At 37.2% G+C, this 17,427-nt stretch overlaps 1 protein-coding gene across 3 annotated transcripts in view; it reads left to right on the top strand.

Annotated features, from left to right (window-relative positions):
• The window catches only part of INPP4B (inositol polyphosphate-4-phosphatase type II B), a 931,109-nt gene that overhangs the window by 452,986 nt on the left and 460,696 nt on the right, over positions 1-17,427 (top strand). For all 3 annotated transcript variants that reach the window (XM_051965729.1, XM_051965726.1, XM_051965728.1), the window contains exon 6: positions 15,424-15,542. In XM_051965729.1, coding sequence (XP_051821689.1) covers positions 15,424-15,542 — 119 coding nt within the window. The remainder of the gene's footprint in view (positions 1-15,423; positions 15,543-17,427) is intronic.

Here is a 17,427-nt window from a genome sequence, read left to right as displayed (position 1 = left end):
TCTGACTTGGTCTTCTGCAGCCCCACGCATTAACACTCTTCTCTGCCCTGGAATGATAAACCAGGGCAGCATATGGGCAATAGTGTTGCCCATCAGTGCCAACTATACACAGTGCCAACAAACAGTTGCCTATAATTTCTTTCTGACCAGTTGTCCGATGTCCTTACCAGCTCTGGCAGAGAGTTCCTAAAACCATGGCAGCTGCTACTGCTTCCAATGCCCATTGTTTGCCATCACAAGAGTGTGATCTACTCCGGGGCCACAGACATCTCCTGCCAACCTCCAAAATTGTATTAGGCCAAAAAAAAAAAAAAAAAAAACCCTTAACCTTGACATTTTGCTGGCTTTGCTGCTCCAAAATTTGATTTGAGGTGTTATTTTAAAGTTGTTTGGAGGGGTATATTGGGAGAATTTAGCTGGGTTGTTGCCTGTTCTCCACCATCTTGGCTCCTATATTATGTTTTTTTGGCAATGAGGTGATACAGCTTGGCAAGTGCCATGGTCAGACCTTTTATTTGGAAGAGGATTTGGGAAACTGTGTGCAGTATGGATTTGGGTTGGGTGCATAAAGCTGAAGCTAGGGAAATGTAGCTCCTTTTCCTACCTGAGTTGACCCACTTTTACCCTTATTTTTATAGGAATTAGATTGCTAAAGTGGATGTAAGCCATGGATCTCAAAAGCGTTCCAGAAGCTTTTGGCCACTCCTGAGTTAGATTCTGAAAAAGTCTCAGCATGGCGCCTCAACTTCCCCTTTCTCTGGTCAGCCTAGTTCTGAAACCACTAATTTCCATCAGCTGAGTCACTTGGTTTCTTCTCTCATTCGGCAGTCAGCCCTGCTTCCATTCTGAGAACAGTATTTTCATTCCTCCTCAGACGAAACATATGTTCCTATGGAAAAGAGCATCCGTGTGAGCTTCTTACACTGTTTGCTTCCTAAGGGGAATGTGGATCTGGGGCCTTTACCAAGAGAGCCAAGTCCCTGTTGAGTGTTTGGAGACACTAGGTTGATTGGGTATTTAAAGCTTCAATTGGGAGGGATAGGAAATGAAAACAAGACTTCTGTGGTCTAGGATTATTGGGGATTCAATTGCTTAGCAATTGATTGGAGGATGCTCAGGTACTGCTCAGAAAAGACAGCACAGAATGCAATTTTCTGAAGAGCTGCAGGGGAGAAGTTGAGGGAGCCAGCCATGCTCTGTGCTCCAGATTAGAAATCTTCTGCTATTGACAATGGCAATTTGAACCAAATTTGTTCTTTTCATATGCAAATAGTCTGTCTGCTGTGCAGCTGCCTATGTTGCTGTTCCCTTTTTCCCAAATGGAGATGCTTCCCAGGAGTATCTTTGTTTCCAGCCAGAAACCCAAATTTCACTTATCTCATCAAATTAGATAAGGAATATAAAGCGCATTGCAAACCTTAAAGTGCTATAAAAATGTCAGCTCTGATTTCTCCTTTCCTGCCAGATTTCTTTGTGATACTTAAAAAAGAACACTGCTGCTGGCCTTCCCTCATTTTGGTCTGTGTTCTAGAATTTGACAGACAAGCACATTTTTCTTTATCTTCTCTTGACTGAACTTCAGTTCAACAAACATTAGGCACTTACTTCGTTCAACAATATAATAGTGAGCCAAAGTCAAATATAATCTGATCTCTGCCATTACTGTGTCTATATTCTGTTGAAGTCATATAGTATGTAGAAAAACAAACAAGGTTTGAAGGAAGGAGACAGAGAGAGAGAGGGAGAGGGAGAGAGAGAGAGAGAGAGGGAGAGAGAGAGGTAGAGAGAGAGAAGAGGAGAGGGAGAGGGAGGGGAAGAAGGAGAGGGAGAAGGAGGGGAAGAAAGAGAGGGGGAGAGAGAGGGAGAGAGGAGAGGGAGAGAGGGAGACAAATAGAGACAGAGAAACAGACAGACCGATGTAGTGGGTGGGATCAGGGAAAGCTTCAGAAAATGACACATCTCTCCTTTATTTTCAAAGAGGACCATGATATCAGGGAGTTATGACATACAAGTGAATTGGATTTAAGTGAGGGAAGGCTGTGCAAGGTCACCAGCCTCTGTCCTCCAGAGCCATCTGGGTCCAGTGGGTCCTGGGATCAGGATGACTGGAGATGGCCCTGGATGCAGTGGGAGATTTTGAGCTTTTTAAGATAAAGTCTTCAACAGGTCTCAGTTTGATTGAGGCGTATGGATATAGATGGGCAGACAGGCTTTTTGGCAATAATTCTCTTTGGGCTTCTTTAAAATAGGAAATTTAATTTAAAGAACTCATCATACAAGCAAATCCAAAGGAAACATACACAGGGGTCAGTTAAATGGGGCAGAAGACGGGCCTGGCTCCAGGAGTTCACATCTGGCTTCAGACATTTATAAGCTGTGTGACAGCCAAGTCACCTGTTTACTCCAGTTACCCTGTTGATAAAATGAGCTGGAGAAGGAAATGGTAAACCACTCTAATATCTTTGCCAAGAAAACCCCAAATGGCATCAAAAGTCAAACATAACTGAAAATAATTGAACAACAAAAATCATACTTAGAAACATTAAATGATTCTAAAAACATTTATTAAGGATTTACTGGGTGTCAGTCACTTTACATGAGGCTATCATATTTGAGAATGAAACAAATTTTAAAAAACAAACTTAAATTGCTCATTTGTTTAGAAGGAAGATTCCCATTTCCTTTAAGGTCTGTATCTTAGTGTGTGAAATTCTCTAATATTTAACAAGTTCCTAAGATTTCCTCGGTAGCAGAAAAAGTTTCTTCTGGGGGCCACTTCTTGTTAGTCAGGTGCTCAACAAGCTTTTGTTAAGCACTTATTATGTGTTAGAAGCTGGAGTTACAATAAATGACAAAAGACAGTTCTAGCCCTTGACCTTAACTCTTAGTTGGATAGACAATATAGAGATAACTAGAAACAAACTATGTACAGGATAAATTGGAGATGATCTCCAAAGAAAAGGCTTTAGAATTAAAAGGGATCAGGAAAAGCTTCCGGCAGAAGGTGGCATTTTTACCTGGGACTTTACAAGTTAGGAAGCAGAGCTAAGGATGCAGAACATTCGAGACATGGGGAAATAGCCAGAGGAAATGCCAGAGCCAGGAGAGATGAAGTGTCTTGTGGGAAGACCAGTCAGGAGGCCAGTGTCCCTCCATTGAAAAAGTGTGTGTGTTTTCGGGGGAGCTTAGTGTTTTATTACTGACTTATTGTTTTATTCTCATGAATGCTAAACTTTATTACTTCAGCTAAACCTTATGTGAAATTAAGAAATAAATGCTTTTGAAATTCTAAGTGTAGGATTGACAATTTTTTGTATCACACAATTTCTCAATATATGGATATTTGTTAAAAGTTGAATAGTAATTATTTTCATTACTTGATTTTTAGTGTTTTGTTAGTAAATGCTCATTTTAGAGCTATGGCAAGGAATTGCCCTAGTCAAGGGGGAGAGGAACTAGACAGGCGCTGAGCTATAGAAGTGAGTAAGAGAAAGCTTGTTCATGCTCTCTGGGCATGATTGATAACCCCCTGACCGAAATAATTAACCTCCAGGAGAAGGCAGGTGGTGACACAGCAGTTGGGAAAGAAAGTCTCAGGTGTGTGTGTGCATGAGGGGGAAGGTGTAGGCACTTTTAAGGGTGGTAGCAGAGGGCTGGCACAGGACCAAGGGTCTTATGAAGAGAAGGTTAAGCTCCAAGTATTGGCTATTCTTTGTGCCCTCAGGTCCAGGTCCTATTTTAAGTGATACAAAAAATATTAAAATAGTAGAGTTTAGATATGGGTTTAGACATTAGGACTCTAAAAGGATATGCCCATTCCCCATCCCCCCTCACCCCCTTTCTCTTTAAAGAACAGAGAGGGAGATAGAAAACAAGACATAAAAAGAGAGGAGAAAGATCTGTAGGGAACAATTGAGAGAGATTGAGAAGGAGAGATGGTGAGAGAATAAAATAATGGGAAATTGAGACACAAAGAGGGAGTTGGAAGAAAACTAGGGAGAGTGAAATGGGGGAAATAGGAGGAGGAAGAAAGAAAAAAATTGAGAGAGGGGATTTAGAGAGGAAAAGAAAGGGAGATTTATTGAGAGGGGGAAGAGGAAATCGAGAAGAAGAGAAAGATGAGGGAGAAAAGGAGATTAAGAGAAAAATTTGGAAAAGTTGTGGAGAAAGATTCATAAAAATCAAGAAAAAAAAAGATGAAGGGGAAAGAGACAAAAGAAGTGAAGAAGAGTGGGAGAAAAAGGTCAGAGAAAAGAATGGAAAAGTGAGAGCAGGGGAGAATTTCCTGTAACTTGAAAGAGTGAAGATTTTAAAATTTCTACTTTTCCTGTCCAATTTATTTTACACTAACTTCAGAAATATTTGTTTTTATTTTTATAACAAACATTCCTAATGTTGGTAATTCTGCACACATTCTAGTAGCATGTGTGTTAATTAAAATCTCCCACACAACCATTTAAGAGGAAAAGAACACATGGTTTCTACTTATACTTATGGACAAAGCTTTGATTTGTTAATAGAGACACTTTAATGACTCCTTAAATTTTTCAGGTCTTATAAATACACAAATTATGACTTCAGAGAATCTCATGTATTAAAATATAGAGAAATCAAGATGCCAGGGAAACATATTGGGACCACAGAGTACAAAACAGAATTGAGGGAGAAATTTCCAATGAAAAAAACTAAAGGCATAAATTACTGTATAAAGGAGTTAAAATCCTTTAAGTACAATTAGATACTTAAATAAATACAATTTGAAGGAGTTAGTAAAATTTTAGAGATTATATAGGGGATGAAGATTGAGTATAAAATCAATGTCCTCTTAGTGACCATAAATCTATATCACATGAAATGTGGCCATATTCCTTTAAGGTTTAACCTTTTCCCTCTGTGCTCTAGAATAAATGGGAACAAAGAATGCCTAAGATTGTTACAGGGTTTGGCATAGAGAAAAATACTAAATTGTGAGTCTCGTCATTTATTCTTGCCATTTGTTTGCATTTAGCAAGTTGCCCAAAAGATGGAATTATTTTAGGATGTGTACAATATGTCAGAAACATGACCTATGTAGCCTTGACCTCGTTCACTCTTAACAGCAAGAGGCATCTTTGTCTAGTGAAGTTTTGATTACTAATCCTGCTGACATTTATTTTGTTATATCACCATGGATGAGTCACTTATTTTCTCAGACTATCAAATTTCTCCTTATGTATAAAATCAGGATAAAATGCATGTAATTACCTATTTTATAAGATTGTACAATTTAATTCAGGAATCATGAATTAAGTCCCTGGTATGTGCTTGTCACTATCTCCGACCCTGGGGATAGTAAGACAAAAATGAAGATTGTTTCTACTCTCAAAGAGCTTATATTCCACTGTTTTGAGGCTCTCAAAAGGTCTTCCTTAAAATACTATGTACTAGTCAGCTTTTATGGTTATGTGTCCTGAAGCTATGGGAGTTTGGCTTGGTTAGAACTGCTAAGGTAATAAATAGAATGAATGGAGAGCAAGAAGGTAGGAGAAATTGAAAACAGAGGAGTATGTTGTACCTCCAATTAAATTATCTAGCAGGGCAATCATGCTGTTACAGTGCTGCAGATACTTTTGAGTATATGATGTAAGTTGATTTAATCTAAATGTAATCACAGGTATAGAATGATAACAATGAAACCAAGTAATGGGATCTAATAATTTATGGACCTTAAACATATCCCAAATTGGCTTCTCAGCTGATTACCAGCATCTAATCTTCTTGAGTGCAAGGAAGGAAGAATGGTAGGTTTTATTATCAGCTTTAATATATTTATTTCTGCAGCATGCACGAGGCACTCAACAGAATATTAAGAATGTGGAGGGGGGTCATAAAATATCATCTCCCAGCCTATTACACTCGTAGCTCTTAGAAAAATTCTAGTTCTGTTGGCAGAAGTGGGATAAGAATGACCCCATTGAAGGGGACAGAATTTATTCCCCTAAAGCTAAGTGTTGGTGAAACCAATTTGGTGTTCCAGGAAATCACCAGTCTCTAGCTTTTATATCTTTAATGTCTTCCCCCTTAGGCAGTTGGAGGAAAGTTTTCAATTTGCTTGGCTTCATGGCTTGGGAAAGGAAAATGAGTGTGTTCTGGCGAGAAGCGGAGGTGTGCCAAGGGCAGCAGACTCCTTTGTGCCCCAACTGTAGCACAGAAGTCAGCGCAAGAAAGGGGGCCTTTGTCAGATGGTGCAAAGGGATTTGATGAAACTGGACTTGCAAGACAGGGATGGAGCTTTTGCTGTCTCCCTCTCTCCAGTCAAGGACATTTGAACAGTTGAAGAGAGTGCCTCTTTGTGACTTGGCCATCCTCCTAAGTAAATGCACACTAGCTTTCCTGTGACATCCCTGCTTGGAGTGTCTGCTAACTGTAATGCCTCATATGGGCAGATACGTTCCAGATAAAGCTCTCTGTTTGCTTTCTGTATATAGTGAAAAGAGAATGAACTGCAATTAGTATCTTGCCAAGATAATAGTAGCTTCGGAGCTAGAAAGAAGCTTAAAGGCCAGCTAATTCTACCCCCTCCTTTTAGGGAAAGGAAAGATGATGCTCAGAAATTTGGCTAAGTTTGTGTAGGAAGCAAGCGACAAGCCGCTTAACCCCTCTAACTGTCAGTTTCTCTATCTACACAGTGGAGATAAAAATGATATTTTATTATAGGTTGTTGTGAGGTCTCAATCAGGTATAATTTATAAGGCATTTTGAAAACCATAACAACATATAAATGCCATTCCTATAAGAAGTTGGATTGATAAAACCCATGGGAATCAGATGTAGTATTGGGTAATGGTTTTTAAAACGTTGTCTATGGATTTTGGGGGGGTCTCTAAGACCTTCTTGGGGATTTTGCAAGATCAAAACTATTTTCATGAGGTTGAAGTGTTATCTGCTTCCTTTTTCCAACTACCTATTTGTGAGGTTTGATCTTCAGATAATACTACCCAAACAATATATGCAAAAGGATCAATAATATTGAAATAGAAATGAGAATCTAGCTATATCAAAAAGATTTACAAAATTATATGAAACAATGTCAGCCTTCTCATTAATTTTTGTGGAAAAATAGTTATTTTATAAGATGTGGCATTTATGCTGAGATATTTGTTATTTTAAAATGAATTAAAATAAATGTTTAAGAATCTATTCATTTTAATTTTTAATATGATGAATATCAATACATATAACCTTTTTAAACAAAAGCTCTTTGGAATCCTCAATAAGTTTTTTAAGATTGTACAGAGTTCCTGAGATAAAAAAGATTACAAACTGGTGGTTTAGAATGGAGAGGCTCATAGTTAAAATATTTGGATAAGTTAAAATAATTAATGGTTAAAATATCTCAACACTGATTTTTATAACAATGTAGCCTTGGAAAAGCCATTTAACATCTCTATTGTTTAATTTCCTCACGTGTAAAATGGGGAAATAATACTTGCATTGTGTCAACCCAACAAAATCATTCTGAAGAAAACATATCAAACAATATTGAAGTGTTACATACCTTTGGACCATTGTGGGGGTGGTGATGGTTATTATAGGAGGATAGAGTTGGTTTCATACAAAGCATCATATTTGATAATCAATGACTAACTTTAACAGAGAGTTTAATTTATTTGCCTGCTTCCTTGTCCAATTCCAGGCTCCTTGGTGCAGATGTGTCTCTTTCCAGACTAATTTCATATTATTTACTCATATTTTCTACATACTAACAAAAATGATCTACTTGGAATTCCACATATATAATATTTCTGTCACCTTCATCCTTCTTCCCCATTAGGGGGTTGGGAGTAGAAATGGAAATAGATAATTAAATGGGAAACGTGATAATGTCAGAGAAGGATATAAGGAGAGGAAGACTTAAAGAGAGAGATTTGGAGCCAGTGGTTTTATTTCTAAATTATTCTGTTTCCATTCATTTCTTGCTTTTATGAAAATTTTATACCATCCTTTGGGGCTACCTGGCACATTCTAGAAACACCTGATGCTTTTCAAACAAAAAACACTAAAGTGAATGTCTCCCAAAAAGTGGAAATACATTTTTTATTCAAAACTGTGCTGCAATTATCTGTACTTCCAGATATTATAATTTCAACAAATACATGTGCATCCAATGAATCTGAATGAGCATCTTCCTACTCTCGAAAATTAATTGGTTCCATCACCTGTGTTCTGCTATAGCTAGGTCCCAAACTACTGTTCCATTCCTAGCTAGCTGTTGGAAATAGTGAAATCTTATTTTTGACTTGAACTGGCACCTATGTGAAAATAGCTGGTCTTCTTGAAGATTGAGTCAAATAAAAACCTGGATAACATAGAATAACAAGAAGGATTGCTATTTATACAGTGTTTTAAGGTTTGTTAAGCATGTCACTTATGCTATATTTGATTTGCACAAAATATTCCATGTATGTTTATCATTTAGTTTTAAGAACCCAAAGTGGCATTTGTACCAAACTTTCTCTTAACTTCCGAGTTTAGAATTATTTCTTTCATGCATCATGAAAGGAAAAATGAGTTTGCCAACCTAAAACTCTTTCTGGGCTCATTTCTCTGATCTCACTGGCTCTGGAAGATCAGGTGTTATGATGGATAGCTGTTGTTACATTCAACATTCATGGGGAAACCCCATAAGTGATTACCTTCTTAATAGTAGCTGACAATGCCCCATCAGTGTACTTCCAGTAATCAGACAATAGACTGAGATTTTTTTTTTTTAAGCAAAGGCATTTATTCAGATTACACAGTAGATACAAAGTATTTCATCCCTAGGACATGTTCTCCCACAAGTACATGTAGAATCTGGGTATGGGAGTGTATTTAAAATACAGAAATGATAATAAAGTATCCAAGTAAGAAATACCCATGACCAAGGAAATTACAACTTTTGACCTATAGGACTTCGCTATCTTTTATTTCTCTGGGGGATTCCCCTTAAAGTTTACTGTCACATATAGAGTCATTCTTATGCTTAACTGGGATGACACTCTGCAAGATTGAATATTTCTACTAGATGAACAAAACAAGTGGACATAGTATCTCTGATCCATCCACACCTGGCATTGCTCTTTGATAGGCAGATGCAGGTTTTCACTATCATCAATGGTACTGAACTATCTTCAGATGGCTCTTTTAGATGGAGTGCTAGTATGTTTTTACAGCTAAATCAATCTAGAATTGATAGATACAATTCTTTGATCCCCTTAAAATCTTAGCTATGAGATTTGTGACCTCCAAGTCTATAGTGTTGTTCTTTTTTAGTCATGTCCAACTCTTTATGATCCTTTTTGTGTTTTCTTGATAAAGATACTAGAGGGGTTTGCTATTTCCCTCTCCAACGCATTTTACAGACGAGGAAACTGAGGCAAACAGGGTTAAGTGACTTGCCCAGCATTATATAGCTGTGTCTGAAGCCAGATATGAGCTCAGAAATATTCATTTTTTGGATTCCAGACCTGTCACTCAATCCACTGGGTCACCTAGCAGTCTATAATAGGATATGTCTAATTTCTCCTGTTCAGTAATCCTTCCTGGTTGCTGATTCCCTAATGGAGGGATTCTTCCTTGAGTTGTGAAGATCATTTATAATTCATCCAGCTTAACTCCCTAGACTCCTTTTGAAGTCTCATAAAGATGCATACAATCTACAAGTCACTTGTTTTTGCTGAACCTTTCATATGAATTATTGAAGCTACATATACTTTCTAAGACCTTTGTTTAGGATTAGTAGGCTCTCTCATATTTTAATATTTCTTCTTGACTGTTCCCACAAATGTTTAGGCTTTGTTGAAATCACATTGAGGCACACAGTTACCTTAAATATTTGAAATGGTGGCTGTAGTGGATCCAGAGGAGCTGTTGCTCTGTGTCTATATATGAAAAGAAGATTAAATAAAGGTCTTCTAAAATATGGTAGGGGTTTTGTCATGGATCATCTTAAGCAAAACTGTTGCTTTTAGATCTCATTTATGCGGCTAAACAATTGTAACCTCATAATTTACTTTCAGTTCAACCAGTGAAATACATTATTTGTCCATAACAAATATGAATGAACTCTATTAAAAGAGACTATTAGGGAGTCCAAATAACATACATATGAACCAATTAGGGAACAATGCAATACAGAATATTAGGACATGCTAAGCTGGATATAATTATCGGCAGACATAGTACCAGAAGGTTTCAGCATTTCTAAGAAAAATCTTACTGAGAATATGTTCACAGGTCTCAAATATTTGAGGGATTATTGCATAGAAATGGGTTAGGCTTATTCTTTTTGGTTCAAGGGGAAATAACTAAGGAATTATGGATTAAAGTTTCAAGGAAATCAATTTCAGTTCAACATAAGGAAGACTTTCCAAAAAAATTATACTGTTCATAAATGAATAGAACCTTCATGACATAGTAAGTTCTTCTCTACCAGAGGTATTTAAGGAAAGGCTAATGACTCTTTGTCATGAAAATGTTGAAAAGGGATTCATACTTCAGGTGGAACCTGGACTATATAACTTGTAAGATTTTTCCTATCTCTGAGATTTTATTTTTCAAAGTTTTCAACTAAATAGTTTTAAACAAGAGTTATTAAAAGTGATAGATATTTGACCATGAAATACAGCCCAAGACTTGAACACCTTTTCTATAGGTTCTTTGCTTAAATCAGTCAATTTGTATAACATGGGTTTTATATTTCTATTTTTACTTGAATTAGGCATATTTACTATATTTCCAGTAAGTAGAAGTTGACTCCATTTTCAAAATAACAAAGGAGTCTTCCCATCTTGACTGTTTCCTTCTGGGAAAGAACCATCCTCCCCACTCCTATCTATTAATATTATGTGAAATAAGAACTGATGTAGTTCATTTTATATAACGGTGTCATGATAGTCCAAAGTGAAAAGATTCAGTTACACATAGCGAAAGCCCATCCAGATGGCAACAAAGGCAGGAGTATCACTCACAAAATCAAAAGGCAGTATTATCAGTAGAAGAAAAGTTAGCTATGAGTAGGAAGTCAAGAGTGGGAAGTAACACTTTTATTTTGTCAAAGGAAATGATCAAAACAATCTTGAATGCATACCTATGACTATTGTAGCAAGAAATCTAGTATGGGAGACAGAAGGCCTTCATCTGTACTCTGACAGTCACTAGGAATGTGTTGTGTTTTTGTACTGCCTACTTCATGAAGATGTGAGGGAAATGCTTTATACATCTTGAATTTGCTATCTTTATGAAGTAAAGTTTCTCCCTCCTGTGATATTGTTCTTGTTGTTGACTTCCAACTTCAGGATTCATTGAAAAAAATTAAAACAATATTTGTTTTCAATTAACAAACATTTAAGTATTTTCCCTCCCACCCCCAACCACTGGAAGACCAAAACCCTTGTAACAAATGTGTATAAGTAAGTAAAACAAATTTGCATATTGCTTACAACCAAAACTTTCATTATTTATCTTGCATCAATTACCCTTCTGTCAGGTAAGGAATAATATGTTTCAACATTGGTTCTCTGGAATAATGCAAGAATTTTAGAGAAGCTCAAGGAGAGTCATATGAACTGACACAGAATATAGAGAGCAGAATCATTTATGTAATGAGGAACAACCTTAGAAGACAAATGACTCGCAGAGATTTGAGAATGCTGAAGTTTACACGGCCAATCATTTTAGTATTTCCAAAATACTAGAGTTTTCTTGAACCAGACATTAAAGGAACTCTGTGGTGGCCTTAGGAAGGGAGCTATTATTTTGGAATAGAGCAAGTAGTTTTCTGAAGTAGAGAAAGAGAAGAAGAGAGCATGTGGGCACATTCTTTCCAGAGGATTCTAAACATAGGCTTAACTTTTTTTTTCTTACCTCGCTTTAATCACTGAATGGGTGGTTGTCTCAGTCAAACTGAGATCTGTTTTTAAAAAGTCAGTTTAAAAAGGCCAAAATTTTCCATTGAATCCAGGATCATCTCCAGTGATCCTGATCTATATCTGGCCACTGGAGCCAGTTGGCTCCACAGGAGAAAGTGAGGCTGGTAACTTTGTGCATCCCTTCCTTATTTAAATCCAATTCACTTGCATGTTATGGCATCACTTCTCTGATGTCACGAGCCTCTTCGAGAGCAAAGGACTAACAACTTTCTTTCTCTTAGTAGGTATATGTAACTTGAAGAAGGATTTATGATAAAAAAGCTGGGAAGGATTTTGGTGGTTATCAGATACACCATTACATTTTTTGTTGGGTAAAACACTACTTCCAACTTATTCTAAGATCACCAAATTTCAGATGTGGAAGGAACCTCAGACTCTATAAAGTCCAACACAACCTGAACAAGAACTTCTCTCTATAATATAACTAAAAAATTCTCATTTAATCTTTACTTGAAACTCTCCAGAGTTAACCCGTTCTACTTTGGGATAGGATAGCTTTATTAACTGGAACATTTTTCCTTACATGAGGTCTAAGTTTGCTACTTTGCAACTTCCACTCAAGGCTCACTCTTCTACTCTTTGGAGGGGTTAGATAAAACTAATAGAATGTTTTTTCTTTTCTAGTGAGATCCCTTCAGATATAGGACAATTGTCAAGGCTTCTTTAAATCTTCCATAGGCAAGTCATTATCACTTTCTTCAACCCATCCTTATGAAACATGAATTCAAAACCTTCATCACCATGATTATCTCCTGGATATGTCCAGACTCAAAGTTAATGGCCAGAAGGTAACACAGGACTCTAGATAGGTTCTGACTAGGAGGGAGTACAATCTTTATTCCTTGATGCTAGCCCTCTCAATTCAGGCCATGATTACATTAACTTTCTTGGCTTTGAGTTCACATTGTTGATTAATATAGAGCTTTCAATCCATTAAAATCCCCAGATCATTTTCAGATAAAGTCCTGTCTAGACATGCCTTTCTCATCTTGTACTTGTGAAGTTGATTTTTGGAAGTCACTTCATCCTTGGCTGTTACATCAAAGTCTGAGATAAACACTGTATTCTGCTCAATCTTATTCTCCCCAGAGTAATATCTCTAGATCTCCATAATGTTGTATAGCCTAGAGAGAAAGGTATAGACTATGAGAGACTAACTCTCTTGCTCTTTCAATTTCTAATTTTAGCTCTTGTCACTCCCTTTTAAACTTAAATATTTTCACTCCTATAGATCAAAGGACAGTGACCCATCAAGAATTATGTAATAATAGTTTAGTTAAATTGCCAGGAAAGTTAGATGATCATTTTTCTTTCTGTATAACATAAAATAATATAAAAATTCTATATAAAATTACATATAGAATTTTTTTCCTAAAAATTAATTTCTACTTTTAGTGGAAATTTTACTGAGTGAAATAGTATATGTTCCGTGAAAAATGGATAAAGATAAAAGGGAGGATTTGCTGTTCTTGGAAGGGTAGGATAATGCAGTAGGTATAGCACTGATTTTACAATATCAAAAAATCTAGACTTGTCAGCTTCTATCATTTCTCTGTGTCACTTGAATCGCTTCAACTCTTTGGGCCTCAGTTTATTCATCTGTAAAATGAAGAGTATGGACTAGATGACATTATGATTCCTTTTAATTTTAAGACAGAATTCTTTGATTTTAAGTTTGGATTTTCTTAACTTTATTTTTTAAAAAGTCGAGCTGAATAGAAGTGCCTTAAAAGAAGAATGTTTTTTTTCTCTTTTTGTTTTACCTGGAACAGGTCCTTGAAGATTATAGCTCCTCAGTATCATAGCTGGTCATAACATACATGTCCAGCTTCCTGCTCATGGAATATCATAGCATCAAATATATACCTACACACGCATATGGGGGGGGGAGGGAAGAGGAAGGGAGGGGAAAGAGATAGAGAAGGAGGAAAGGAGGGAAGGAAGAGAGAGAGAAAAAAGAGAGAGAGAGAAAGAGAGAAAAGAGAGAGAGAGAGAGAAAAGAGAGAGAGAGAGAGAGAGAGAGAAAAGAGAGAGAGAGACAGAGAGAGAGAGAGAGAGAGAGAGAGAAAGAGAACACGAATGAATATGAATCAGAATACAAGTTCTTCAGTTCTTTTCTGGCTTCTATCCCTGGACATCTGGACATAGTCTTCTAGCAATACTAAAACATCCTTGTGTGGCTAGCACACAAGGTTAATGGGAACAAGGTAAAGAGAGAATTAAAAGTAGCTTGGTGGAACAAGGAATAGGATCTGAATCCTCTTATTTTCTCCCTCCTCCCTATTCTAACTAGGAACAAGGATCCCTAAACTTAACCTTGCCTTGACAAGGACTGACTCAATTCTGTTAGGAGAAAAATTTTCTGACAGTGTAGCCACTATTTCAAAGGGAAAAGGAAAGAAAAAAAAATCAACATTTTTGGAAAGATAGGAAAATAAGTGGGGAAAAACATCTTTTTTCTTTTTCTTTTTTTCTGAAATCGAGGGCGAAGATATGAGAGAAGCAAATATACCCATGCATGACATTATATATAATACAAATTTTGTCAGTGGAGCATGTTAGCTATTTGGGTTACCTATTCAGAAAATAATAATCTGTATCCTTTAAGCTTCCTATCTCAAGACTTGTTTGGATCTGGAAGGGAAATATTTCTAGATAGGAGAGAAACAAAGAAAAAAAAAATCCTTCCTTTAAGGAGCTTATATTGAACTAGTCTTTCCTCCCCCACTAAAACAAAGTTAGGAAAGTCCAAACTTAAATCAAAGAATCCTGTATTTTGGAGCTAGGACTGATCAAAAAAGTCATCTTGTTCTGTAGACTTCCTTTTCCTATACCTCCCATTCTCCCATGGGTATAAAAGTTATTTCCACTTTCTCTACTGGGGTACCCAAGACAGAGCTATCTATGTTTTCTTGTCAGCTGCAAGTCCCTGAGGGGAAGCAATAGATCTGCATTTCTCCTATTTGGTGGTTAAGACTCCAATAAGTCAATTGTGTCTTGTCACAACATAGGTTCCACTGTTATCCGTGTCAGAATTTTAGGGACTTGAAAATGACTCTAATCTAGTGCAAAGCTTCCCAGCTTTTTCAAAGGGATGGCTGAGTAAGAAGCAAAGCATGGGATTTCATGGTTAATTAGCTAAAACTGAAGGAGAAGCTGTGAAGTTATCCACCAACACAGAGCATGTGTAGAGTCACACATCAGAGCTGTTTCTCCCCAGGCAGCCAAGACTTGCATGAGCTGCAAATGTGGTTAGTGGAAATGAGATCTCAATTCAGCTCGGCAGCATGTGACTTCCTATTTCTGTAAGGTACTTCCAAGGGACTTCCTCTGCAAAGTCGGCTGGAGCCTCTGGAGATTTTCAGCCAGAGCCATAGCGAAGTCTGCCTTCATCCCGGGGCAGAGTTTTCCCTGAGAACGTGGACTGAGTTTTGTTTTTCTTTGCTCTTTTTCTCCCATGCGCCCTGCCCAGCATGCAAGGACCTGGTGGCTCCTGCCCGGGATTGCAAGTTGAACACCCTGGTCCAGATCTCAGTGATCCATCCAGCAGAGCAGAGTGTGACAAGATACTCCAGCACCGAGACTGTTGAGGTGAGCAAGCTGCCTGTTTCTGCGGTCACTCACTGGGGACCACGTGCTTTGTCCTGAGAGTTTCAGCCATCAGCTGAGCTGAATCACCCCCAGCCTTTAACTTTGAGCTACCTAAGCAGGCTTAGCATTCAGCCGGGCATACCTGAGGATATTAGGTGCTTATTGGCTACGGCTCAAGGTAAACAATCGGAAATGAAACTTGCCTTTCATCAAAAGGCTGTCTTTGGAGCCATAGAGTAAAGTTACCGCTTTTTCAATAATATAGACAGAGAATTTTCACATGAAGTACCAGAACGTGGATCGTGGCTTAAAATAGTAGAAATGCTTGGCTTTTAAAAATCATTTATTTTACAAACATTTTTGATCTTGCTTCCATTAATCCTTGCCCTTCCCCCTCTTTCCCTTTTTTTTTTTTCTTTTCTTTTTTTCCCCCCTCTACTTTTATTAAAGTCAAAAGTTCTGTGTTCCTTGCCCGGTTACCTGTACCTTTTATTCTCAGTCTTTGTGAAAGTGATGTTTGTTATTGTTTGGAGAGCAAACAGAGAAGGTTGGAGAATGGTCTACGTCTGTTTCAAATAATGAAATATACGTTGTTATTGATAAATTAGATTCTGACTTCACTAGGGAAGAAGGTGCTCTTACTTTTTAGGTCTTCCACTATAATTTTGTTTGAAACAAGAGCACTTTCTAGTTATGATAGCTTTTATATGAAGCAACCAAACTTTGGGCAGTAATTATTATTTTAGTTCAAATTAAAGGAGGAAATATTGCTCTCTATGTTTATTATCCTGGCTGGTTGGTTTACAAAGTTAATGAAGGCAAGGCTGTGACTTAATCATTCTGCCTAAGGGGAGAAGAAAATTTCCTCTTCACTTTTGCAAATCTGCTTTTTCAAAATTTGACTCCAAACTATTTTGTCATAATTTGAATCAGAAGTCATCCTTTAGTTACTAGTCTCTTAACAGAATGGATCAGGATACACTCCCTGACTTAATGTGGTTCAGGAACAAGTGATTCAGACTGAGTTAGACCCATTTTCTCTAATAGCCCTGACCCATATTCTATACACAGTGCAAAGTCTGCCCTGTGGAAACTTTGGGTTCTGGCAGCTGAGAGAATTCTGATTTAACTCTGTTGTTGAGGGAATTCACTACAAAGGCTTAGTCATCCAAAGAAACCTTTACAAAAATAGCAAAATAGGTTGTTTTAGATGGAAAAATAAATTTCAAGTCATTTCCTGTGCCTCTTAAGAGTTCTGTCTTTAAAGACCTTACCAGTAAAACTAGAATTAAATATCGTGACATATTTCAACGCTAATTTCTGGGCAGAACACTTTGACTAGCTGAAATGGCTATGTTTATGTATGTAACTTGAAAACTCCCAGTTTGCAGAATATCATCAAATCTTAACTATGATATTCATTCAGAGTAATAATAACACCAACAATAATTTGATGTTGCCTGTCAACATCTTAAACATGACTTAGGGAGTTTTAAAATATCTTATATTATACACTGGGCACTAATATTTTAATGGGAGAAAATCCACCATATTTTCCATCATTTTAAAGGTTTCTTCTATTAGTTTCAAGTCAGGCTGGTCAAAAAGCAGAGCTGAATGTGCAAAAACAAATGGACTCTTTTTCAAAGCCTGATGGTCACAAGTGAGTTACTGATAAAATAAAACAAATGGCTAAGCTTGTACTACAAGTCATAAAGTGGTTTGTTAGGAGAGCAATTTTTTTTTTTTTTTTTGGTTTTGTTTTGTTTTGCTTTAATCAGCTACCATCTTAAGTTATTTGCACAAGTCATATCCACTCTACTTAAATGCACCCAGAGCAGAATGACAGCTAGCCCTCAGGAAGGACTCTGCCAGACAGAGAAAA

This window comes from Antechinus flavipes, chromosome 6 (assembly GCF_016432865.1).
Source record: "Antechinus flavipes isolate AdamAnt ecotype Samford, QLD, Australia chromosome 6, AdamAnt_v2, whole genome shotgun sequence".
NCBI classification, from domain to species: domain Eukaryota; kingdom Metazoa; phylum Chordata; class Mammalia; order Dasyuromorphia; family Dasyuridae; genus Antechinus; species Antechinus flavipes.
Note: the sequence above shows the minus strand (reverse complement) of the source record. Positions and strands in the feature narration are given on the sequence as shown.